Source organism: Corvus kubaryi, unplaced genomic scaffold (genome assembly GCF_017639235.1).
Source record: "Corvus kubaryi isolate FWS band 111438036 unplaced genomic scaffold, C.kubaryi_AGA036_p1.0 37393, whole genome shotgun sequence".
Classification (NCBI taxonomy): domain Eukaryota; kingdom Metazoa; phylum Chordata; class Aves; order Passeriformes; family Corvidae; genus Corvus; species Corvus kubaryi.
Window position 1 is genome coordinate 117,854 of NW_024581132.1, and position 26,888 is coordinate 144,741.

The 26,888-nt window shown below is 49.7% G+C and overlaps 1 protein-coding gene across 2 annotated transcripts in view; it reads right to left on the reverse strand.

The window, feature by feature from the left end:
* Positions 1-26,888, reverse strand: part of SLC24A3 (solute carrier family 24 member 3) — a 98,294-nt gene that overhangs the window by 42,028 nt on the left and 29,378 nt on the right. For both annotated transcript variants that reach the window (XM_042038895.1, XM_042038894.1), the window contains exons 2-5: positions 18,218-18,294; positions 10,591-10,665; positions 7,359-7,443; positions 5,434-5,537 (exon numbers count right to left, since the gene is read on the reverse strand). In XM_042038895.1, coding sequence (XP_041894829.1) covers positions 5,434-5,537; positions 7,359-7,443; positions 10,591-10,665; positions 18,218-18,294 — 341 coding nt within the window. The remainder of the gene's footprint in view (positions 1-5,433; positions 5,538-7,358; positions 7,444-10,590; positions 10,666-18,217; positions 18,295-26,888) is intronic.

Below are 26,888 nucleotides of genomic sequence, written 5' to 3' on the forward strand. Positions count from 1 at the left end.
ACTTATTAGTCTGTCCCATGTCTGCCACACAGCCCGTCAGTGAAAGATCAGGCCAGCACCAAACCCCAATGTGCCTTGGGCTGTGAGAACAGTGAACAGTCCCAGCAGCTGGCATTAAGTTCTCCTTAAACTGCTTCCCAAGAGTTTTACAAGTTTTCCACCGATGGTCACAGACCAACGAAGAAAAAAGCAACAGCATTCCAACTCTTCCCTTTTAAAACTCCTCCACAGTTGAGGAGAAGAAAATAAAAGAGCTCATGAATGCAATCATAAAACTGAAAGTCGGTAACGACTGCAGTCTGAGTTGCGAGTAAAATTGAAGCTTAAAAGATTAAGAGGCATGCAAGCTGGCTGAATGGCAGAAGTGGGGTAAAAAAGATTACAGAAGTCCCAGTTGCTTCATTAGAAAACGTTCTACCAGGTTATTAAACTCCGTTTAGCGTCCTCGTCAATATGCCTAACACTATTTCTCAGGCCTGTTTTCCACAGATTAACCCACAGCAGCTGATAACTCCGAGAGGTGCCTCGACTGGCACAAGTGTTCTGTGACCTGGACAGAGGAGAGCCCGCTGAATTTAGTTTACTTTCTGAGGTAAAAGAATCCCACCGGAACAGAAGGAGGCAGGTCAGACAGACAGCCCTTTTCTGCTCCAGTATACTGAGGAACAATGCCTCACCACCAACCTGAACCCTTGACAGAACAAGTAACTGGAAGAACATCTGTGGCACAACCCAGCACTCCTGGTCCCCTGCTCCACCCAGAGAAGCCTGTCTATGTCTGGGAAAAGGTAAAATAGAGAAACTTGGACTCAGCTGACAAACACAGCAGTCAAATACTAATTAACAAGTCAAGCCACGCACATTCAAAATTATGGGATAATGCCAGAGTGACTTGCAACTCATGGTTATACTGCTCCCACTTAGGCACTTCTCACCCTCCATCCTCCTCTGCAACGCTGCAAAAGGCTGGGGGTCAGTGCTGGGAGAGGACAGAGTGGGACAGGATGGTGAGGAGAGAGCAGCAGAGCTGCAAAAACAAGACGAATCCCCATGGGGGAATGTCCAAAACTGAACAAACTCTGCTTGTGCTGGCTTGAATGAGAGCTGAATTAAGCAAGGACTGCTTCCGAGAATGCCGCGTCCTTGCCGCCAAGGACGGTGAGAGGGCAGGGGAAGGAGGGGAGAGCTTGTGAAGCACAAACATGAGCGTGAGAGAAGACAGGACAGAGCGACCAAGGCCTGGAGGGGACCCCAGGCTAAGGTCAAGCTCCCCATACCCAGCTGGCTTGCAAGTATGGAAAAAGCCTGACACAATCCGTCACAGCGCAGACAGCAGCCTCCTCGCTGCTATCCAGCCCGTGTCCCCGTGAATGCTGCTGGACTGCTGTCTGAAGGGCTGCATCTGTTGCTGTTTCCTTCTCCCTCAGTGTTCTATTACCTCCTCGTTCCCCCCTTGCCAGGAGGAAGCAAAGCAGACACAGCAGCTAAAAAACATTTGGGTTGTGTGCCTTAGCAGCTGCCTACCTGCAGGGAGACGTGCTGGTGTCCCAGGTGTGTGGACAGAGGAGGAAACAGCTGCAGACACATCCAACCTGCACTGCACAGGCAGGTGGGGGAACGAGGACAGCTCCTAACGTATTTCCATATACAGAAACCATCTACAGCTTAAAAATTGCATCTACTGCCTGGATGTGTGTGCTATGCAGAATATTTCAACAGGCTGCAAGAAGAAAGCAGGAAGAGCTTCTGAGGCTCACTGCCACAGGCACAGGGCCTGCATTCACCATCCGCAGGGACAGCTTGAGCTCCCTGTCCAAACATGCCTTGGTCAGACACCTCAACACACACCAGACATGAAGAAGTTCTGCTTCTGCAGAGGCCCAGTTTAAGGTATATTTGAAAGCTCTGATTTTCAGAGTGTGGATGCTGGTTTAGAAAATCCAGCCTTTACTGGAAGGTTCTCATTTGGCCATCAAACACACGGGCAGCCTGCATCCACTGTCACCTTTTGAATCCCTCCAGCCCAAAATCTCTAGAGGAGACGAAAACAGCAGAAAATATGATTTCCCTGGCTGCAGAGCAGACTCCTGTACCTCAAGAGGTGCTTCCCTGGCATGGGTAACATTAGCCAGGAGAGGTCCAGCCAAGGAGACATAGAGCGGAGGAGTGGGGACAGGAGAAAGGATCAAGACCACTGGAAGAAAGCTGGATGCTCAAAAGACAGCTATGGGTGGATACATGACCCAGGGGAAGAATCTGCTGAAATCTTTTCTACCCAGCCTCAAAAGATGGAGGGGGAGTGACTAGAAGGAACACCACCCCACTGGCAAAAGCAACCACTAAATGTTAGGAGGTGCAGTTAAGTCACTTGCTTGGTTCTGGACAAGAACAGCCCTAGGGATGAGGGCAGGGCTCAGGACGGAAGCATTCTGTGCGGTGCCCTGTGGAAGGTGTACCACGAGTGGGAGTGAGGAGAAGAGGGGCTCATATGGCTAAAGGGGCTGAATGCTCCCGAGGAGAGCTGGGCTGTGTGGAGACTGACATGGCCACTCAAACCAAGGCCAGCGCAGCAAGGAAACCCCTGCGGAGCAACGGGAGCAGCACCTGGAGCCAGGACCTGCGAGCATGCCACAGAATGCTATGCACCAGGGGAAAGAGCAGGCCTGTGCCAGCTCTAATTGGCCCCTAAAACAACAAGTTATTCTTTTTTATTTAATCTCTCTGTGCTTTGTTTCCCCATCTTTAAAACATCGCTTCGTCTCACAGAGCTTTGGGGAAATTTAATTAACTGCTCATCAACTGCTCAGCTACAATAGCGATGGGATCGGCAGAAACTCAAGAGGAAACTAATAACTCTGCCTCTGGAACAGGGCTTGAATAGAGCCTGGTAAATAAGGCAGAAGGGCACAGAGCGAACAATAAGAGAAAACAAAATCCTGAGTAGCTGCTCATTAAGTGAGCAAAGTTCATTCTGTGTGCAGAGGGAGGCAGGGAGCCTGTGGAGAACCCGGCAAGGGACCCCGCAATTAAAGCCTGGATAACAATGCACACGCACCGGGGGGGCAAATTAAGGGTGCGCAGGGAGCCCTAACACTGCTATTTTCTAACTTTTCAGCGTTTGACTTTCAACCCTCACAATGCTCTTTTAATGCCTTTTTTAGGTGTGCAGTGTTGTACAGAGGCGTGGGCACGCTTCCCTTCTCCTGTTCCAGCAGTGGGACGCTTATTCTGATTTATTCTGAAAAGTGTGCACGTACAGCCAGTGAAAGGCTTGAAAGAATCAACAATTAAGGCTGGTGCTCAAGCAAATGCATACCAGCTTTTTGGGGCTGCACATCTGTTTCTTTTTCTAAACAAGGTGCATGTAACCAAACCCAGTATTTTCTTAAGCCAAAGAACAATACATCCAACACAGGCACATGCAAACCACAACCTGATTTAAAAATAAAACATATCCTGGAGAGAGCTGGTCCATATTTTACAATTCAACTGCTTACCAGTCAAAAAAAAAAAAAAAAAAAACACCACAAAACCAAAAAACAACCGAAAAACCAAACCAAAAGAAGGCTTTCTAAAAGAGTGCTGCTGGAAACGCAGCAAAAGGCCCCTGCAGGTCTGAGCTCTGGGATTCCCAGCCCACGGGCAATACATCTGAAAATCTGAGGGCTCCAGCTGCTCACTCCACAGGTCTGAGCCCAAAAAAACCCATCCTGGAGCACAGCAAGCAGCTTTGACCAACAACCAGCCCCCAGGCTCACCTGGCAACTAAATACTGAGATGCAGGTCCCCAGCAGGACAGAAATCTCACCAACAACCAAATTTACCACCTATGTGAGTGCCTCTGTAGAGACATTGTTGGTAATAGAACCAATTACTATTCATACTAACACAAAACAAATGATGAATCACACCACTAAAAGGGAATGACTTTCTGGTGAAAAGTTGGGAGTGGGAAACAATGAAAAGCACGAACTGATCCAGAGTTTTATCTAAAACATTGGAATTATTGACACTGAGATTTCTTACTTGCTCACTAAAATCACAATTCCACATGGTGATGCCAGCCATTCCAGTGCTCACTCACCCTGTGAGGGTTAAACTGCAGCAAACAGAGGTTATGTGACTTGACAAAACCACACACAAATCACCAGCAGAGTCAAGGAAAACAAAGATGGGGCAAAGCAGTCAAAATCTCAACTCTTGGCTTGAAAGAGACATGCAGACTGTGCTTAGGATGACTTGAACTTCTGAAAGCTACCACGGCTGGAAGGCTGAAGGCGTTTACAAGAGCATTTTGGTTGTGTTGCAGCCTTCTGAAACAAGGATCTCCCACCTGTAAAAGGCCTCTCGAGAAGACTGACCTTCTCTGTCAAGCCCCAAACTCTAGCAGGCCTTTTCCACCAAAAGCTGTGGTTTGTGGCCATTTTTTTAGCAGGTTTGAGGCATGCAATCAAATACTGTGGAGAGTAAAAATCAGAGCTGGCTCCTCTGCCACCATGCTAGACACATGCTAATCACCTTCATTTGCATGAAAAAAGCAGCCTGAGAAGGAAGTCCTGTTGATGACAGGAGAACACCTCTGGGGAACACAGCCTCATGCCCTTGGGAAGGCTTCGGTCATTAAAAATTTACCTCAATTAACTGGGTTTTCATAGTACAGAGCTGCAGCAGAACCACTGACACATCGAGCATCTGCAGCTGCCAGCTGCATGTTCCGTGCAAATGAGGACACGTGGTTGGTTAAAAGGCGCTGCTGTGACCTTATCCCAAGGCCCCCTCACACTGAAAATGTTCCCTGTCAGCCTGTAGAAGTTCACGGCTAATGAAAACAGAACTGGATCACAAGGAAAGCCCCCTCTCTCTGCATGCTTTCCCAGACTGACCCAGGTCTCTTCTCCTCAGTTCTTCTTCCACTGCCCTGTGTTGGGAACATGACCCCGCTTCTCCTCTTTACAAGTAAGTCTGCACGGTAACACGTCAAAGAATGTTTATGAGATTGTAAAAATACCTGGCACGTTGGCAAGTGCGAAGGTAAATGCAGATTCAGGTGTTTAATTATACAGTCAATCATGTCTGCAATTCAGACAGCAGCTCAGATCTTACAACCTAATTACTTTAATTTCAGATGAATAGCTTGTGTTGTCGTAAGCGGTTTGACACGCTGGAGAACAGTCACAAACTACACTGGGAGCAAACAACCAGCGTTTTATTCCTCTGCCCACCCACACACCTTGGGCACCTCAAAACACCCGAGCTGACGTTTGCTGCTCTGCTTTTCATTTCAAAAAAGCAGGAGGAACAGCGCCGGGCCCTATTAAAAACAACGAAACCAGAGAAATCTGTGGCAAGGTTGTGAACCTGGCATCTGATTTTGCAGTACAACCAAGGCACAGGGCAAAGCAAGAACTGTAAGGACTCATTAAAAGCTCTCACCTGTCCTGCAAAAAGCCCACACACTCCAATAATACAGAGGATGTTGAATACAGCCGAGCCCACGATGGTTCCAACGCCTACATCTCCTTTTGTGATAAAAACACCTGAAAAATACGTTCAAGAGAAGCCGTGTAAATGGGAAAGAGCAGATTGTATTTTCGCATAAAATTGCAGACCTCACACCCCACTAATGAATCTAAAGGCAGGTACCAGTTCTGCCACTTTTTCTCACATTTCATGGTGCAAACTGCAGAGACTTGCTTTCTGAGGGGACCTGGATGGGTTGTATGATGGGAACCAAGTACCTCAGACCCATCTAAGTTACTAACTTCCTGGTCTTGTGACCTGACATTACAGCAGTACACACCACAGAACACTGCAAGCTCGTGAGAGCAGCTGGCTGGACATAAACCTGCAGGAAACTGTCTCCCATAAGACATTCCTTGGCCAGTGCTCTACTCCTTCCCATATCCCCACCCCAAGAGGTTTCAGGAGGGATGAAGCTTCAGCAGAAGCCAGAGACGGTTCAGAGCTGTCTGGCCATCACAGCTACTCACAAGCTGAGTGATGCCTCTCAGGATGAGTTATGGGGCTAAGTTACAAGCTTTTTTCAGAGCTCTTCTGTCAAATTTGGTTAAAATTGGCCAATGAGGATAATGGTGAGGGAGATGAACCGACGGACACACGCATCACGGTGCTGCACAAAACCCTTTCCTTAGTAAGCCAGCCTAAAAATAACACTCCGTCTACCTGCTAGCTGGTGTCAGTCTGTTCAAATTCACCACTTGCTTTTAAGGTTCCAACAGTATTTACCTGCAGTTTACATATTTTTTCCAACTTCATCTTTTCCTCAGAAACACAGAAGCACTCACCAAGTGACCCGGGTTACACCACAGCAGGAAAATGATCTGATGACCAGCTGGGCTTCTCTAAGTCGCCTGAAGGAACCTGGTTTTATTATCATCCTGCACTACCCTTAAATGAAAGACAACCCCAACTTGGTCCAGTTTAAGTTCCCAAACGTTACGGCTCTGCTTGTGTAATCAGACCTCTCCGCAGAGCACACAGCTTTGCACGAATTAACTCGTGCTCTGCATCTGGCAGCCGTGACTGAGAGACAAGTGTCTAGAGAGAGTATCTGAGCTGAGAACTAATTCTGCTTGGTGATGGAGAGCCCTCTGTGCCCTCCCAGCTGCTGCCCTGATGATCCCCTGCCAACAGAGATGTGGGTGAGTCAAACTGCAGGAACACTTCACCCTTGTGCTTAGCTACAGCATCACTCTGTAATGCTGCCTGCAGCCCCCCCTCCCCTCACAGCTGTGGGAGCACCATGAGAGTTTCCTGGGTTTTGCACACTTAGGGATGCTGAATCCCTTCATTGCGCTTCCCATAAGCAGAGAGTCACTTTGGAAGTGTGATGCTCTGACCAACTTGTTGCTGTGACAAAGCACTTCAAATCCTCCTCTCCTCCCCACTCTGGCTTTTCCAGGGAAAAGTGGTGTTGGAAGACTAACCAGAGGGGAGGAGATGGCAGAGAACCTGCTGCTGAGGACATGAACAGTGTGTCAGGGTACCAACCCAGGAGGCTGGAGGAAATTCTTTCCCAGTGTGCCCTGGAGCTGGCGTGGCAGATCGGGTAGGAAAGCAGACAGGAGAGGATAAGGCTGTAGGTGCAGCCTGGCTAATGGGCAGCTACAGTGAGGTGCTCACTGGTCCTGGCTCGGCAGGGTCACATCCAAGCCCTGCTGTGAGATAATGGCTCTCTCAGAGTCACTTCACCTGGTGAGGACTCCCCACAGTCCGTCCCATGTGTGCCCAGGAAGGATTATAAGAAACCTTGCAGGCATGCAGCAATCCCATTTCAGCTCTGAAAACAGCCAGGGAAACGTGCAGGTTTTGGGAAGCAGCAGCAGCAGGCTCCTTACCTATGACAGATGTGAACAGCTCGGGAGCGGAGCTTCCTGCTGCCATGAAAGTCGCCCCAGCCACATCTTCACTAAGATGCAAGCGCTGCAGAGAAGCACAGAGTCACTGATTACCACACTGAGCAGCTGAAGGAATCCCACTCCCAACGTTAAACTGCCTGCTGAGAGCGGATACCTGTAAAGTTTAGCGTAAACAAAGGTCAAGTGTAGGGGAAAAGCCACCACGGGCACTGGCTACTGAAGTCAGCACAGCCTGGCAGAAAGGGCAGGTTATGCCAGTGACACCTCTAGAGAGGAGGGGAAGGTCAGCACTCCACACAACAGGAAGGCAGCTTCACCACTCACGGGTCTGTCTGCTCCACGACCCCAGCAACACACACACCCCTTCTCTCTTGCCCTTTGGCCCATAAACGGCAGGGCTGGGGCTCAGGCTTGGTGCACCCCCAGCCACCTCCCCTGGTACTACTTGCGCCTTGGACATTTACCCTCTCCTCACCCCCCTTTCTCCTGGGCTACATCACTTAACCTCCTGTACCTGTCCCTCAGCAGTACCCAGGGACTGTCTAAAATACGGGGGCTTCTGGAAGGGAAAGCACCCACTGTTCTATGCAAACTTCATCAGCACATGCTGCTTCCAAAGATTTCCTTGGTTAATTACACCCTCTATGTTGTCTGCACTCCCACTGCTCCATCTGCACCGGCTGCTGCTCAGCAGATGCCACAAGGCACCCTCCCCTGTTGAAGTGGAGCAACAACCGGCTCCTGCCACACGGCCACCACTCCTCGGCTGTTATTACACCAAGGCAGCAGCTGCCACTGTGGGAGCACAGGAGAGGCAGCCAGGAGCATGGGGAAGGCAGCCCAGGGTGGTTGGAAGTGTCCCTGGCAGCGCTGGCTTTTGAGGCAGCCCCCACCAGCCTGTCAGGACACAGGAAACCTCCCTCTGTCCCCGTTCCCCTGCAACACTTCAGGGCTCCTCTGCTGCTTCATCCTTGCCAAAGCACCTTTGCACAGAGACAAGAGTGCAGAAGTCCTCACAGCAGCCTTTTCTGAAGATTCCACGACAGATATTCCCGGCCCCTAAGGGAGGGTAACTCTATCCGCTGACCACACCTTTCTGGGAGAGAGTCAAGCAGGAGCAATAGAACAGTTCAGGTCTGATCCGTTTCTATCACCCATTTTGATAATCTCCAATGACACAGCACCTTTTTCCTGGACAGTAACTTCCCAATACAAGTACTCCAGATCTGGTGTTCAATCGCTGAGCTTTCTCTTTTACACACGGCTGAATGAAAATTGTTACTGTCATCTTACCGGTGGTGTTGGATAACAGAATGGCTCAGAACCACTAGGGCACATGAGGAATTGTTGTGAGAAGACAACAAATAACCAAAAAAAGCAAAGATCTGGGCAAGCAAAAACTGCCTTCTAGGGCCCAGGGGCTTGCAAATACTGCAGCAAATCACACAAGGGAGGGTGTCTGCTTTTTAGGCATCAGATGTATGTACAAACTCAAGCACATCCGAGAATTTGTGGGAAGAACAAATGGCACCGTAAGGCTGGCACTTGTTTAACCAACTTCTGGGGCAGGTAGAGACACACAAATCCTGCATGTGCAGAAGAGTTAATGACCGTGAAAGAGGGACCTCTGCAGCCTGCGAGTCCCCTGCTTGTGACTATGAAGTTTACCACCAGTGAAATTAGGAACTGTTAACACTATGCCCAGTGCTTCCTATTGTCATTTGTAAACACAGTCAAGGATAACGTTTCCACTGAGCAGTGCAGGAAACAGAGGTTCAGGGAAGCGATGGAGCTTGTCCACAGCCACTCAGAGCCCCTGGCGGAACTGTAACAGGAGCCAGTGCTCCACAGACCCAGGTCAGGCCTCTGGGCCATGAGTGAGGCTCAATCAAAACACACTCATGGGCGGTATTTAACCATCAGTGCTCAGTCAAGAGAAACAACAATCTCCCTCCATCTCCTGTCTCCCTGCCTCCCTCTGGGTGGCTGGCTTGCCCTTGGGCGTATTAACAGCATCCCAAAACACAAGCCTGTCCTGGACACTGCTCACTCAGCTCAGGTTTTGTTTATCTACAGGCACTCACCTGAGCCAGCTTCTAGAGCCACATTTCCCAGTGAGGTTCACTCGCCTGGGAGAGGGGAGGTTAAAGAGCTCAGCATGTCTACGTCCCCGGCATCTCCTGTCCCCACATCCGCACCAATGTTCCCTCTCCTGAACCTCGCGGTGGGGGGGTCTCCAGATTCAGCCCCAGAGGGTGCAGCAACTTTGCAGGCCAGAAGTTCCTGCCTCGTGTTGTTACCCTTCAGTTACCACCATACTTAAGCACCAAAACAGTGGAATCTCCTGGGGACTTTTTTCCTTGATGATGCAAAGAAGGCCCACAGAGCAGGGTGCTGAACTACAAACATCAGGTTAGTTTAGAGATGGCTTCCATCAGAGCTGTCAGCACAAATGACCTGTCCTGCCAACTTCCACACCTCTCCCAGGGCCAGCACAGCCCACGCCCTGATGGGTGACATCATCCCCAGGCACAGGGGCAGGCGTCTCCTACAACTGACACAGACCTCTCACCGCCAAGACCAAACCATACTTTCCACCCACAAAGATTTCACTGCCTGGAACTGACAGCAGATATGGCTCGCAGTAACTCTGGGCACGCGCTCTGTGTTCGCTCTGTAGCTGCCTGAGATGATTTAGGCTGCAATGTACTCCTTGTCTTCTAAAATTTAGGCATCCCAACCTTCCCAGAGAAACAGAGTCCCTTGCAAATGCTGGAAGCATTCGCAAGCTTCTTTACAGCCGACCTAGCTGTCCCTGCTGCTTTACAACTTACGCCCACACAACAGAAGGTATGACAGACATGACTTGGAGGGCAAGGTACAAGATCCGCGATCTCTACTGGGGTAAATCACCAGATTTCCATTTGTGTCAGCTAAGGCTAGGGCCTGGTGTTTCTGAAGAAACATCTGCAAAGGCACACAAACGAGAGGTAACAGCAACCACCACAGTGTGAACACTCAGAGCACCTGGAGAGCCTGTCCTGCGAGGGAGGACAGGGGGCTGAGTCAACGCACACACATCATGTTGAGCAACGAGACAAGCAGCACGAGCAACACTGCAGGACAACAGTAAATGCACCATCACCACACCCTGAGGCTCCCCAGAACTGCTGTGGAAGCAGCACACGAGGAAGGAACATCTAACACTTACTTCGCAGATCTTTTCCAGCGAAGGGACGAAGAAGTCATCGCAGACAATTGCCAGCGCGTAGAACATGTACACGGCCTGCAGTGGAGAAGAGAAAAGGCTGAGTCTGGAGACCGTCACACAGAACTGAACAGCAGCATCCCAACACAACTCAGGGTTGATTTGGCATAGACTCGTCAAGAAAATAAAATGCTCTCGTTGAGATGAATTCATAGAGCTGTCTGGGATTTAACTGAAAGACCAGGAAGTATTTATCCAAAAGTTCTTACAAACTATCAAAAGCTGCCAACATTTTATCTTCACTGTAAAGACTGGGGTTTTTCTGGGTTTTTTGGGTTTTTTTTTTAAATTCTCTGGACATTGCTAATCCACATTGAAGTATTTTTGCCTTCTTTTTTTTCTCCCCGTTGTGCAGTGCAAGGTGTTTTAATAATTGTCTTCTGTGAAAATCTAAACCCTGGAGGGGTAATTTGTGAAATCCAGTGTTCTGACAAAGGGGAAAGGAGCTTGTTTTCTTCCACTGAAGCGCCCCACCATGTCACCTGGGTCCCAGTGGTACATCCTGCTGAACTTCACATAGGAACAAATGAAACCAAGGGGGAACTCAAGATTCGAAAGGACACCGAGCCAACCAGCTCTTTAATTTCACGCAAGAAGCATTTAACCCATGTTTCTGTACTGTTAAACAGAATGTGCTGGGGGCCTGATCTCTGCCCCGAGAGGCAAAGGGCACAGTGTGGCTCACATCCACGCAGCAAAGCTCTGGAGCGTAACCTGGCCCACAGTGCCCCCAGGGAAGGAAGGATCTCACTCCCCACCTCAACACACAGACTGCCACCGGACAGGAAAACACCCATTGGCATAGGGGAAGACCAGGGGAAAAGCATGCCAGGTACCGGCAGAGCACAGCCCCGAGGCCGCACAGGCTGCTCCTGCACCCGCTCACACAAACAGGCCTGCAGGAAAGGAACGGAGCTGGGAATGCGGAGAGGCAGAGGAGCAAGGGCAGGACACGCTGCGGGGAGCAGAGCGGCCCTGCAGAGCCCAGCAAAGCTCTAAAGCCAAGGGGCAGCAGGGAAGGGGGAGAGAAGCAGGACTGCACTCTCTGGGGACCCACCAGCCGGGCAGCGCCGGGCTCTGTGGTGCTCCCAGCACCGCATCCCGCAGCAGCCGGGAACGACCTGCCCACACGTGCTGCCAGAGCTCTGCCCTCCATCCCGGCTCTCACTCCCTCCCTTTGGCAGGTTCCTGCCGCAGCACACACAGCCACAGAGGTGCCCAAATTCTGGGCGTGCAGAGAGAGAGGTTGGTCTCAGCACCCGCCTGGGACACGGCGTGCTGCAGCAGCCGTGCGCAAACCAGCCCTGTCCAAGCGGAGCGGCCTTGCTAGAAGGTTCAGAGACAGCTCCGCCTTTTTGGGGACACCTGCCAAGTACCAGCACAGAGTTACTTCTACAAGCAGTGCAGCTCCGGTAAGTAACCACAGCTGAGAGAAGTGGCCAATATTTGTAGAAAAACAGTGTCTTAATCCTAGGGAATCCCAGTTACAAGCACGTCACCAACAGATCCTCTGGCTTTGATTGTGGTTGAAGTCCTGCAGAGGCTCAGGTGATGCGGAGGAGACCGGAGTATTTATTTTCTGGAGAGAAAGCAGCAATAAAAATGGCCTCCAGGTTTTTGTTCTTGTTTTGATTTTCCAGAAACAGGTCTAAATCCCCCAACCACATCAAAACCACCGATTCTAACTTGCCAGAATTACAACTTTGCTGCAAAAAGCCAGTAATTACTGTGCATCTCAGCCACGAAAGCCTTTTGAGCTCAAAAATAATTCAAGTGTATTTTTTTTCAGGATTAGAGATGGGAATTTCCTCACAACCAATGAACTTGACACAATCTTGAGGAACAGGTGCTAGAATGCCACTTGGACAGCTTCTCTGCTCCTTTGTCCCTCCTCATAAACACAGTAAGTGTAACTCAGGCTTTTTGAAAATCTTACGCTACAAAACAGCCCCGAGGACCACAAGAGTAAGCAAAATTCCAGATCTCCAACTCTGTCGGGCGCAGCAAAGAACCTGATCCTGCAAAGGGAGCACTAGCTGCTGACAACAATACCAACTGTATGAACAGAGATAAAGGAAGCAAGTGGCTGGCAGGCATTGTGCATCAAAGGAACAAGGATCAGAAGCGGTCCCAGAGAGCTATGTGGCCAAATTCCACTGAAATACAAGGGACAGTGGCTGCCTAACTTCAGCCTGGATTTTTGATCTGCTAATCATATTAATCTGCAGTGGGTCGTGCCCTCGCTGTCCTGCCCAAACACACAGTAATGCCTCTCAAGAACGCTAATCTGTCCATCAGCATCATCCCTGCAAAGTGAGCGTGTCCTCTCCGTTTGACACGATCCACACCCACGGAGCACAGGGCTGCTGGCATTTCTTCCTGCACCTCCTGGAGGCAGGCACGGAAAGGGGGGCTGAGGGGAGACAGCCACCACAGCAACACGTGTCCCAGAGCCCAACCAGCTCACCCCAGCTGCCCCCACCCGCGGCACACGTGCACTGCACCATCTGTGGGTGCCCTCAGACCAAGCCGAGCCCCGCAGTGCTCACCAGAGGCACCAGGGGCACGACGCCCACCAGTTTCTCAGTTTAGAAAATTCCTCCTCTGAATTTTTATATGCACATTCAAATGATCCCAGGAGAGGGTTTGTACTGCTTCCAGCGCATGCAGGACTGCCAAAGCATCTCCACCTCCCAGCACCCATGGGCAGGTATTAAAGTGGAATCTCACGGTGTCCTGGTTTTTAGACGGCGCAACAACAACCTTCAAGGGTGACAAGGGAATTTGCTCTTGTCCACTCATGCCTTCTCATTAGTAGGATCAGGTACAAGACGAAAGGCAACAAGGGCACTGAAATGAGTAAGGAAGGGAAAAACAAATGGGAAGGAACTGCCCGCCCCTGCCAGGCTCCTGCTCATCCCCCCGGAGCAGTGGGGACTGGCACCCCGCTGCAGGAGCTGGAAGCACAGAGCCAAACCTCCTGCACTCCTCAGGATGATTGCTAACAACAGGCTGAGAGCACCGACCAGGCTGAGCCCGCGCTGACCTGTACGCTCCAGCATTTACTGTAACGACCTTGTTGCAAAGCTGGTTTTGGCTGTGAGTCTTCCCTAATTTTATTCAAGTGGCTGGAGTGCAATGAAGTGTAAAGCGTCAGAATCTAAGGAGTATCTGGCTAAACCCCAGCCTTGTTCACACACTAAACCACTGGAAACTACCCACAGTCAGTGAACACATGGAGGCAGTAACTGTTACTTCCTTGGAAGTTCTTTGGGGTTTTTTTGGTGGGGTTTTTCTTGTTTGTTTGCTTTTTAAACAGGCAAAACAAAGCAATATTTAGAGTTTGGGCCAGCAGGAACACAACCAAAACATTTAATTTAATGTCAAGCCAGACTCGGAAAGAGACCGGTGACCAGTGGGGGCTATTTTATGCAAGAGGGAGGAAGGCAGCAGCATCAGGGAGGCCAGTCTGCACAGCACATCCCGTGAGGAGAAGGCCAACAGCACACGGCTGAGACACTCAGCAGCCGATGAGGAGGTATCGTCTCCCACCGAAGTCATCCTGAGACTCCACCACGGAGTCCCACGGATTTTTCCGTCAGCACACACCCCCCCCTGTCCTCGCAGGCACCGTGGGAGCAGCAGCAGCTCCGGGAAGGAGCAGGGCAGCACGGACTGAAGCCTGCTCCACCTGAAGCTGCCACTGGGAATAAAGGAAGTGATTGGGGGACACAGAGCACAGCCTGTGCAATGGCAGCAGAGCACAATGTGGAGGACACAACACACAAAACGAGTCTCAGCCCCAGCATCACTCCAAGTGATGATGTGGGAGTCTTTAGCCAGGCAACACACTTAAAAGACATTCAGTCCTCCTCCCCCGAAGGGCATTAAAAAATTAGGAAAATGCAATGGCCCTGCATAAAAGGATTATAAATGCCAGATTAAGTACTACATTAGGACCGATTTTAAAATGATGATTCTAACAAACAAACATGCATCAAAGGCGATTAAGTATCTTACTCAAAATACCTGCTCCACTGCACAGGACAGAAATTGCCATTTTTTATCTTTGTCCAGCAGTCCTTTGAGCTTCCCGTGGCAGTCTTCATACTCGAACTTAGACTTGCTTTACTGAGCTAAAGAAGCTTTTCACAAGAGAGCATAACGCTGCAGGAGCAACCATCCCCACAGCCCTGCCTTCTTCCCGGGGGCTGGGAAAGGCCGAGGTGACTGTCCCTGCTGCTGCCCCACAGACCCCCTGCCCTGGGGGGAGAGTAGGACCAGCAAGGGGCCACCCCTGAAACCACGTTAACCAAGCATGGGGCTTTCCTCAACTCTGCCTGCATTACAAACCCACCTGAAACTCCATTGTTGCAGGGAAATTAAACAACCCCAAGCAAAGCAGGAAGCCACAGAGCCCGGGTTTGCACTGGCCAGCAGCCTGCGTACCACCATGTGCCCGGCAGTGCTCACACAGTATCAGCACGGATGGCCAGGGCACTGGAGAAATCGCCCCGCGAGGAGACAGCTCTGTGCTGCAGAAATGAGATGTGTCTGGGCATTGACCCGATGCAGAAATAGACAGAGACAGGATCTGTCCAGGGCGACCTACATTTCCCGAGCGCTTCACAGGAGGGAGGCAGGTGCCTGTCAGAGCCCCCGTTCCCATGGCTACAGGAAGCAGTGGCCAGCCAGGAGCAGGAGGGATGGCTGAGCACAGACACTGCTCCTCCACCCTGCTCAGCATGGAGGGCCCAGCTCTGCCCAGGGACAGGCTCAACTCTGACTATGCACAGGCTCCTCGTGCTGGCAACCCAACATATCCCAGTACCACACTCCAGATTTGCTGGAGAAAGCTGGGAAAAGGGGAAGCAACGCTGTGCCGTCAGAAACGCCGGGATATTGCAGAGGCCCAAACCCCCCATTCTCAGCTGTCAGCCAAAACCTTGGGAATTTCTCAGCAAAGCCATTTCCCTCCCGTCTCGAGGGGGTAATGGGTGCCAACATCCCTGAGCACGGCAGGGCTGAAGGTCCACGCGGGAACATCAGCTGGAACAAACTGGAAACCAGGAAAAGGCTAAGAGAACAACTACACAGCCTTCCAGTACCCACAGGGACTGCAAGAGAGCTGCAGAGGGACTTTGACAAGGGCCTGGAATGACAGGACAAGGGGGAATGGCCTCACGCTGACAGAGGGCAAGGGTAGATTGGGTATTAGGAAGAAATTCTTCCCTGTGAGAGTGCTGAGGCCCTGGCACAGGCTGCTGAGAGAACCTGTGGCTGCCCCTGGATCCCTGAAAGCATCCAAGGCCAGGTTGGACGGGGCTTGGAGCAACCTGGGACAGTGGAAGGCGTCCCTGCCCATGGCAGGGGAGTTGGAACTGGGTAACGTTTAAGGTTCCTTCCAATCCAGCCCAGTCTATGATTCTACAAACGGCAATGTTAAGATTGCAAAAAGAAGCCCTCAGGTGCTGGGGAGCTCCCAGGCTGCAGGAACGGCACCAGACTTAAAATGCAGACCCTGGACCCTCCAAATTGAACATCCCAAACCGGTGACTTAGTGGGCGGTTACTGTCTGTAGCAGCTCAGCCTCTTCTCCGAGGGGACACGGAGATAATGAACGGCAGTGAAGCAGTCAGCTGATGAGCTCTGAAAAAGTATCCAGGAGAAATTAAACACTGTGACTCCAACCTGTAATAGGCCCTCAGTGGCCCACTTTTTCTTCAAACCAAAGTATTTTCAGTTCAGGCCTAAAACTGTTGCTGAACTGCCCATTTTTTCCTAGATTTTTCAAGTGTCTAGGGATTAACTTTCATCTCTGTGAAGCATCAGATCGTGTTCAGTAATTCACACAGCCCCACTGTGAAGATTTGCTGGGGTCTCTTTTCCCTCTTATTAAACAATGGGGAGAAGATGCCCTGGGAAGCCTCCTGCACTCCCCCAAGGTCCCAGTGATAGCTTTTGTCCCGTTTCTTCTGGTAAACCAGCTTTGCCTTGATGTCTTTCAGAAATAAACATGAAAGTATGGGCAAAGGGGCAGGGGAGAAAGAACAACATTTTTACTGAAATGAACAGAAACTGTTTAAGGGGAGGTCACTAACATGAGAAGCACGATGATGACCTCTAATCATCACTGCATTGTTCTCCCTACGATTACAGAGCCCCTTTTACAGCCCAGTTTCCTCAAACCCATGAGGAAAACCTCGGTGGAGAAAATGAAACTGCGTCTGTATCCTTTTTTCCCCAAAAAGTGCATTTCTACTTATGCTCTGATTTCATCACACGTTTGGCAGCTATTTCCAGGAGGTACAAAACAGAACTGGAGGCTCATCACCCCCGTACAAAGACCACCCCTTCCAACCCAGACTAGAGGCAGGGTGCTAAATGCTGACAGTTGTCTGTTTTCTCTGAGTATCACTTTCTTCTTTGGCAAGAGATTGTCCCCAGCTACCCCAGTGCTCGAGGGGCTGAATCTGGCCAGGTCCTGCACCTCAGGGACCACGAGACAAAGAGTGGCCAGTAAATCTTCCTAAGTCCACAAAACTGCTATGGAGAATGATGGGGCACTGACGGATCGAGGGAGCTGCCTTGTTAGAAGAGAAGAAGCTGAGTACATTTCTGCTGGGACAGTGGTTGCTTTTCCACTTCTCATTAAAAACAGATTTTTCCTTTTATTCTGAAGTGGACAGTTCAGTCCTCCAGACTCCGTTTTGATACACGTTAAAGGCGCATTCAGTGCATTCAGAACCGAATTCACGCACGAATTTTAAGGAGCATTCTTGCAGGTGATAAAAAATCCAGCTCGGGCCCAGTGCTCAGTTTCCAAAACATCTCAAAGCTCAATGTTCCCATGGAAACTTGGGATTCTTGAACTTGCCAGGCACAGTCAATAGCAACGTTATTCAACAAATTTTTGCAGCCATTTAGCCAAAATAAAATCCTAACACAGAGGGCTCACATTAAAATACACAATACAATCTAATTTATACTCAGAAAGAAATCATGAATCACTTCTCACAGCTAATGGTGACTGCTCATTTAAGCTGACTAAAAATTATTAAAAGCTTTTAAACACTCATTAGAAGTGGGCATTTTCTTGGCTGCTTAAGAATGCCTCTAATGTAACGTGTAGAGCTGATAAAGCAAACTTTCCAATCCATGTAACCCCATGGATATTTCTATGTCAATAATATTATCCCATACATTGCTGAGTGTTCCAGAGTTACTGCTTGCAGAAATCTTGCATCTTTTAGCTCTCTGACATTTAGTTTTCATTCTAAAGATGCCAAACCGTTCCATTTTCAGAGACAACTTCCTCCTTCCTACGGCCTGACATGTTAACGGTGTCTACAGAAGAAATGAAAGCAGGAGACAAGTTTAAACCATCCTCCCATTATTGACTCCCTTTTATCAGAAGATCCCAAGAACAAAAACTATCACACTCCTGACCTCACAGTCCACACAGGAGATGAAAATGCACCAAAGAGAAAATAACTTCAATCAGAACTCTGGAGCACACCAGGCCCTGTCCACGCCAGCAGGAGAAGAAAGGCAAAGTCACAACACTTACACAGAGGACGTGCAGGACCACAGCTCCATGTCTCCTGTCCTCGTTCGTGAAGATGTCATTGGGGAATTCATGGAGAGCTGCAAAAAGTGGGGAGGGGGAAAGAAAGCTCAGATGTTTAATCAGCTACTCACACCCGCCCCACGTGCTGCTCCGTAACACAGCGAGAGGCTGCCCAACCCAGCCCTGCCGCCGCCTGCCAGAGGCTCTGCCTCACCTCCCTGTGGCTCAGCTTACCTTGTCCTCGGGCACCACCTTTCCCCAAACATCTACTGCGCCATCTGCTTCTGTGGCCAGCACCACCCCGTGACCCACAGGTGCCCAAGGGGGGATGGACACCCGCCTAGAGCCCAGCACGGCTCCTTCCTCCAGGAAAGCAGCCAGAGCTGTCCAGAGCAGGTGCAGTACCTCCTGGAGGGGCTGGCAGCTCTCTTCCCACTGCCCAGCAATCCACAGAACCATTGAGAGGAGCGCACCATGCGCTTCACAGCCTTTGCTGCAAACGCTCTGTCGCAAGTCACTGAAAGACAAACTCCCTCCATTTGCTCAAATGCTTTATTACTGCTCTGGATGTTAATTGGATTATAAAGTTCTCAAGGACAGCCTGCCAACTAGGCTGCAGGAACGGCTTTGGGTTAGAAACCAAAAAGCCAGTGTGAAGATGATGCTCTAGCATTCAAGTGCTTCTCAGTAATTTCAGATTTTGGAACAACAGCTTTCTGCAAATGGTCAGTTCTTCACATTCAGCCATCAGCTGGGAAAAAAAATCAAACCGTGTTCTTCCTGCCTTTCACAACTTTAGCGTTAATAAAGCTCCGGCAATAGGAACTTAATTAGCAATTGCACAGATGATTAAATGGAAAAACAATCCGGCTCACTCTCCTGGTTTTGCTGCCTCTGAAGCAGTAACTGAGCAAAAGGCAGACGCATTTTAATTTTGTTCCTCATGCAAGGAACAGCAACAGCTCTATCCAGGCACTGCACCTCAGGAGGAAAACACTCTCTTTTACATACACCCTTTTGCCCAAAGGCTCGGGTTATTGCTGTTAATTGTATTCCTATGGATTGGTAAGTTCTATAACGAGTCCTAACAAACTAGCTGCTGGAGCAGTACAGACGGCATCCTTAAAATATCCGCAACGGAGGAGCGCTGCAATACCCTTCTCCTTTATTAGAACCAGCCGTTGCCCGTGACATCTTATCACCAGTCGGGACTCGCCTGCCAGGAGGCTGTAACTACTTCCAGGAGCTGTGACTACTTCCTTCCAAGGCAGAATTAGTCCTGCCAGGCTGCCTTTCCCTCCCACCCCAGCACGTGTGCTGTGCTAGAGCTGACAAAAGTTGCCAGAAACACCCTTAGGTGTGTGCAGCCTAAGGAAGTAGTCGGGGAGATACCAGCACAAGGGCAGGAGTGAGGAAAACCCCAACAAGCAACACAAAACACTATGGGAGCTGGGAGACAATACAGGTAAATCAGGCGGAAAGGATTCATCTTTCCTCATCAAAACATCATTACGTGAAGACCCGATGTCTCCATCACAACTTTAGGAACGTTCCTGACCAGTCCCCGCTCCACAAGCAAAGGCAGACACGGGGAGGTCTGCCCGCAGCAATATGAGAGATGGGTTTGCTAACACACGTGTGTGCTTCCCCCCCCTCCTGCAGCCGCCTCCGAGACTTTACATTCAGTTCCGACAGACGATAAAAATCCAATCCCTTTATCAAGAGTCTCTGGGAAGTTCAAGGAGCCCGAAGTGCACCTAAGGTAAAGGCATACAGGGAAAACACACTACAAAAACAGCATAAGCTGTCTCTAGTGTCAGTGGCTGGCAATCCTGGCTCTCCTTCCTGCGCGCAGCAGAAATGCCCAGTGCTCCCTCGGGTTCAGGTTTCCACCCCACACTGGCAGGAAATGCTCCTCCTTTTCGGAGAAAATGCAAGATGTCCATCACCACATCCTCCACGACATCACCCAAACACGAATGCTTTTGGTGGGTTACACTTGGAAGCATGCAATTATAAAATAATGTATGCAAATTTGAAATCTGCTGCATTTTTATTAGCTGCATCAGGTGCAGATGAGTACAGATAAGAGGAGAGCTTTGCAAAACACAGGAGCTCCTTTCTAAGAAGGAATAAAGGGTGCTGCTGGAACACCACTCCAACAACAGCTGCCCTATTTAGCGGGTTATAAAGGCTCAGACAGTTTGTTATTTCGCTTAAAAGAGTCCCCAGCCTTTGTACAGAAAATAGGTGCAGATTTTGCCAGGTTTGTTTTGATTGCACATAAAAAACCCCAACCACCCTGCCAATGAACCTAAACTCAAAGAACGAAAGACTTCTGCCCAATAATCCACTCTGGTCCTGCAGACTTGGCAGGTATCAGCGTGGAGCAGCGGAAGGGCGGGATCTTCACAGAGCTCAGCAACCTCCCCAGTCACCTCCTGTGTGGGCATTAGACACAATTCCGGGAGCAGCCCAGCACCCAGTGCATTCCCAGTGCATTCCCAGCACATTCCCAGGGGATTCCAGCCCTTGGACATAGACAATTCAGTCCCAGTTTTCAGTTCCTGAGGGGCACATTCCCAGAAAGCTGAGGGCAGGAGTCTGCCCCTCAAAACAACACTCCTTCCCAGGGGTGCAGTTCTACCTTGCACCAGCAACTTGCAGAACTACGAAAAAATATTAGGATTATTAGCATTCAGAACTAACTGGAATTACGTGGCTGTTAGCAAGGTATGGATCGGCCTTGGAAAGGGAGTTAAATATTACAGGAACAGATGAGCATTAGGTGTGAGAGGCTGTGCTCTTTTGCACTTGACTCCAGGTGTTCTGACAGGCAGCGGCTGCTGTGCAGGACAGGGAGCCCGCACCTTCTGGAGACACCATCACAAAGGTATCGCCAGATTCAGATGAAAAGTTTGGATCTACACCCACCAAGGGAAGATTACTTTAGTCCTAATGCAATGAGCTGGAATGAATTCTTGTCCTTTTATTCTCAATCAGTGTGCAATTCTTCAAAGCTGGAACCCTGTTCAGCCCCGGCCACAGATGACTTACAGGATGCTCTGCATCACACTGCACTCAGAGGGTTTGCTGGCACAACACAAACCTGTCTCTGCCTAGGCCAGGCGTGTAGGGAAGGTGCTGCTGTACCACTCCTCAGGGAGCAGAACTTTTCACAACCCTCTTCCCAGCTACTCCTTTCCCTCTCACATTTAATGTTCCCACCTCTCCAAAGGGATTGCTTTTCAGAAAACCCAGCACTGTACTGGATCCGTAGTTCTAAAAGCTGAGACAGACACTTATTTTTTAAGAAGTCTTTGTATCGCTAGCCAGTGTATCTACTCTGGGGACAAGAAAACCCTTGGGAAATCTCCCACTGCTTTAACAGGCAGAAGATGTTCAGCCTGGCCAATGAATTACCAACACAGAAAACTCCCAAATTTACAGCCTTGGTTCATTGTCTCATGCTGTCCCCACGATTCTCGTCCTGCGAGTTCTGCTGTTGTCACCTGTGAGGGACAGATGTTAGTGGAGCAGACCTTGTGATGTGAACCCAGACAATTTTTTGCATCCATGCATCCTTTTCACACAGAGAAACAAAAACAGACTTTAAAGCAATTGGTTACCTTTCCACCTGCACACTCAGAATCATTATATTAAACTCAAGCTTGAGATTGCTGCTGGGTTCAGGGTACACAACAACATTGCATTCAGCACCTGCCTGCAGAGTGTTTCACCCAATTCCCTGACCTCCAGCAGCACCCCTGGACAGTACCATCTCTGCATCCCTGCAGTCTGCCCCTCACAGGGAGCGGGGACCTGCCAGGGTGAACCTGCGGGCACAGGAGGTGAGGGGGCTCAGGAACTGCTGGATCTGTGCAGCCTCACGGCTCCCGCTGCCTGGAGACCAGCTCGGGCACACACAAAGCCCACCAAACCCTGTTCCCACGGGGAACGAAGTTAAATCACACGGCGCAGGCAAGGGACTGTGAACATCTTTAGCCGCCTTTAAAATCAATGAGATGAGCTAAATTCTCTTTGAAGGGAGGGTGAGTACATTTTATATATATATATATATATATATATGTATATATATATATAAATGTTTTACTGTCTGCCAAGTGAAAATGGTGTTTGCATTGCAGTGGCATGACCTAAAATGCAAAGAGAGCCAAACAGTGGTAATGCATCAATAATAAAACATTTTTCTAATGTTTCACTCGTGTCTCCACTAAACTGCTGCAAACCAGCAGCTGAAGCAGCATGGGGTACAGCCCCCCACAGTAAATTGTTTTATCTGGGTGCAAACATGCACACACAGCCACAACGCTCGTGGTTCTGTAGGCATCCCTAACAGCTGAGCTGCTTCTCATTCCATGCACATCTGACTGCCACTTCTCCAGAATTTCAGATGTCCACAACTGCACAGAAATCGCAAAATGCATTTCCTTCGAAAGAGGCACACCAAGTGACCAGCCCTGCACACCCCATATTGTGTGGTCCCCCTTTTCTTTAGACTCTCCTGGCTACGTGCTGTGTGGCTCAAGTCCTGCTCCATCATGGGGCTATTCCTCTATGCCAGCTGTACACACGCTTTCCTGACGCCTTCCTCCGCTGCAGGAAGTAAAGTCTTGAAGGAACAAACCCCCAAACACAAGCAGAGCCTTTGTGAAGTCAAGAAGGTTCTGCCTTCAGCTGGCTTCAGTGCAAATGAGTCGCTTGCAAGGTCATGGGCGCATCAAGATCCAAGGGCAACAAGCAAATATATCTCAACATAAATGGGGGAGAAATCAGAAATAATAAATAATATGCAACAGCATACGGTTCAGAGAGAGTTTAAGCCAAGTAACAGCAGCAAGTGACCTTTAAAGAGAAGGTTATACTTTCCTTTGTTCAGTACAAGAACTAATTTCTGTCACAGCACGAATCTGGCAATTGTTTCCCAGGATCTTTGAGTGTTTATATTCCTGTGTTTCACTTGACCATGCTATAGTTAAGCTGCTAAAATATATATATATATATATACACACACACACTATATATATATATATATATATATATATATACACACACACACACACACGGATACTTAAACTGACAGAGGACAAGGGCAGATTGGATACCAGGAAGGAATTGTTCCCTGTGAGGGCGGGCAGGCCCTGGCACAGGCTGCCCAGAGAAGCTGTGGCTGCCCCTGGATCCCTGCAAGTGTCCAAGAGCGTCCAAGTCCAGGTTAAATGGAGCTTGGAGCACCCTGGGACAGTGGAAGGTGTCCCTGCCCATGGCAGGGGGTGGCACTGGGTGGGCTTTAAGGTCCCTTCCAACCCAAACCCTCCTGGGATTCTGCAGCAGGTTTTGCTCTGCTCTGTGCCCCCGTCCCCCATCCTGAGCAGCAATTCCTCCCTGTGAAAGGAGGCGCAGGGAGGTACCAGCAGAACTGCCAGTGTTACAAGTTTTACAGACCTAAGCACAGTCGGTGTTGGATCAAGATGTTTCCCTTGACAAATGCAACGCTTCTGCAAAGTGATCCATTATCAGCCACACGCTCTGGTCAGAAATAGCTGGCACAAGGAAGGCTCTCAGTGAAACCACAGCAAGAAAAGAACAAATCCCTGGCTGGCTCCTGTCCTCACATGAACTGCCAGAAATTCCTAATAACTTACTGGCTTAATTACAGCTATTCTGGAGTTCCCGGACTTCTTTTCATTTGGAACAGAATACAGTCCCTCTTTCATTAGCTTTATTTTGGGGAACAAATATTTATATTGTGTTCATATCCATGGGCAGACTAACCAAAAAAGGCAACTTTACAAGAAGCACTTTTACAAAGCCACCGGGGAAGGAAGAGATGCTGCTGTCACCTCTCTTCTTTTCTTGGGGGGGGAAAAGGAAGGGACGTTTTAATCTCTCAGCATCCCAAGTACTGGATGCAGGGGTGCCATGAGTTCAAATTCCCCTGTCTGTGCCATGAGTTCAAATTCCCCTGTCTGCTTCAGTCTTAGCCCCATTACAGGGGTGGCTGGGAACCTGGCAAAAAAAACCCCAACCTCCTGCAAAGAATCAAACTTTTGGATTTTGCCACAAACATGTTAAAAGTTGTGGCTTAAACATGTGGTCCAGGAACAGAGGCAGCTCCAACGTGGGCCAGCCAAAGCCAGCCCTGCCCAGCAAGCAGCAGGGCAACGCCGTTGTGAGCACCTGGAATGTGGCACGGGGACAGCACCTTGGGCCAGAGGAGGGTGTGAGGGGGGACAGAGGTCCTAGAGTCATCACAGAACCCTTTAGGCTGGAAAAGCTCTCGAAGGCCACGGAGTCCAGCCCCCAACTCAGCACTGCCCTGCTGCCAAAGTGAGTTCTGCTCCAGGCCACCCCGGCCCTCTGAGCCTGGAGGCTGCCACGGGCTCTGCCTCTCACATGCCATCAGGGCAGGGATTTACTGCCTGCAAATGAATTTCAACATTTAAACTGTCCCGGCTCATCTGCGGAGCAGCTCTAATACGCTTTAAGCTCCCTCGAACGTATAAATGCTTAAAGCTATTACAATCTCTTTGTTATTTTACATTAGGCACCCCATTAACTATTTTCTTACTTCGACATAATCAGTGTTTACCATTATTTGGAGATTAATCCCGGACAATGAGGACACACGGCCTGTCCCCTCTAGAGGCCAAGAGCTGGTTGGCAAGGCAGGGCGGCCCTGCCATGACAGGGAGCCCCTGTCCTGACACCCTGGGGAGCACAGGACAGGACCCCAAAGCATGTCAGGATTTTCCATTTAAGCTTAAACTCCCGGCACACAGAGGGATCTGGTCCCTTCCCCTCTCAGCCACAACAGAAGCCAAGACATCCTCTCCCATTTCCATCCAAACACAAGGTGCTTGAAGTGCTCAGGCGCTTATATCTTATGTAAATATATTTAGCAAATCAGAGCGAGCTCCATACTTCAGACGTCCATCATTTTGCTCTTTGCATATAAAACTGGCAGGAAAATTTCCATTCCAAGATTGCAATGTTAAAATGCTACACCTAACTAAAGCATCCATAAAAGGGAAATTAGAGCAATCCTTTACTTTGATGGAGCAATGAAAGTACACTAAAAGGGAATTCTTGGGAGTGTAAATATTAGCATGGGAGGGATTTTCAGGTGACAAAGCAGCATGGCTCTCAGGATGACAGCCAGCCTTTTCCAAGCCATCCCCACATCTCTGGCTTCAGCCACAAGCCCAGCTCTTCTGGAAGAGAATTGCAGTCAGCTCTCTGCCTGGCTGAAACCCACAGCACAGGGCACTTACTTGTGCCCTCTGAATGTCTTCACACCTTCTCGAGTCCCTTTTTCAGTTTATTGGGATTTCTGAACACCACTCTGCTCCTCCAAGTGTACCTCGGGCGCTCAGCTCACACCACCCGCACGCCCGACAGGTCCCCAGAGTTACCAGCATTATTTAATCCAATTTCTCAGCTACTGCACTGTGAAGTTCATCACGTCCAGGCTCAGCTGGGAGGTTTCTCAGCCTACCAATTACCCTGCCACCAGCAATTCCCTTACTCCAGGCTGAGATTTCACCAATTTTCTCAGTGTTACACGCATTCATCACGCACTTGGCAATGACTGTCTCAGAGAAGACTGAGACACATGCTGTCCCAAGAAACGGGATGAATCACATTGTTTCTAAAAAGAGTCGGGGCAACTGCACACCTTCTGCTGAGAAGAGCCAGCTGGGAACTGGGGATGGCTGTGGAAAGAAGAGGGTGCAGCAAGCAAGGTCCTCCACGGATGGGAACCACCACAGCCCTGTCTAAACCAACAGCTTTCCAGCAATTAGCACTGACTAAGGATCTCTAATTTACTTCAATCTGCTACAAAGTGACTCCAGCAGCAAGGCTGTCACAACACCCTTTGGAACCAGTGCTTAGGGCTGAGGTCAATGAAACTGGGGGTTCTGGCTCCCCACCACAGCCCTGACAAAGTGCACGCCTTCTGTTCCCCACATCTCGGCTTCCGAATTGCACGGGAAGCTCGAGAGATTTTTGTCTCCTTTGTAATTATCTATGTAGTGCCACACTCTTCCTTCTTGCTCTCATTTTGTCCAGAAGAGTGTCCCTGATGGAGAAGCTCAGTGCTGCTCAGGGGACCGAGCCAGAGAGTGAGGACCAGCAGGGTCCAGATCCTTGGAAAACCCACGCACAGGCTTTGCTCTGAGCTCCCAGTAGCCCAGGCAGGACAGAGGGCCAAGGCCTGCCGTCCTGCGTCACGCGGCAGAGCTGGGTCCTGCCCTTTCCTCTGGGGTCCCACTGACAGACTTCAGTTTGGCTTTCCTGTTTTCCTCCTAGCTGGTTTCCAGACAACAGAAGAAGACACAGTTCGGTTTATTCTGTGACTGTGGGGAAAAGTGAACACGCAGCACATGCAGATGAAGCAAAGTACACGGCAGGTCCCTCCGCAGTTATGCATCTTTCTTTATGGTGACAGGCAGGCTTAGAGCCCAATCTCCAGCATAAAAATCACATCAATCAATGTCAACACACTATTCATACATCAGAAAGACAACACTGGCTTTAAATAGGTACCAGTGGTTGCAGAAGACAAGGCGCTTCCAGAACTCCATCTCCGAAGAGCCTTTCATCTCACTCAGAAACTGAAAGCCCCTAAATATAGGACTACTGTTAA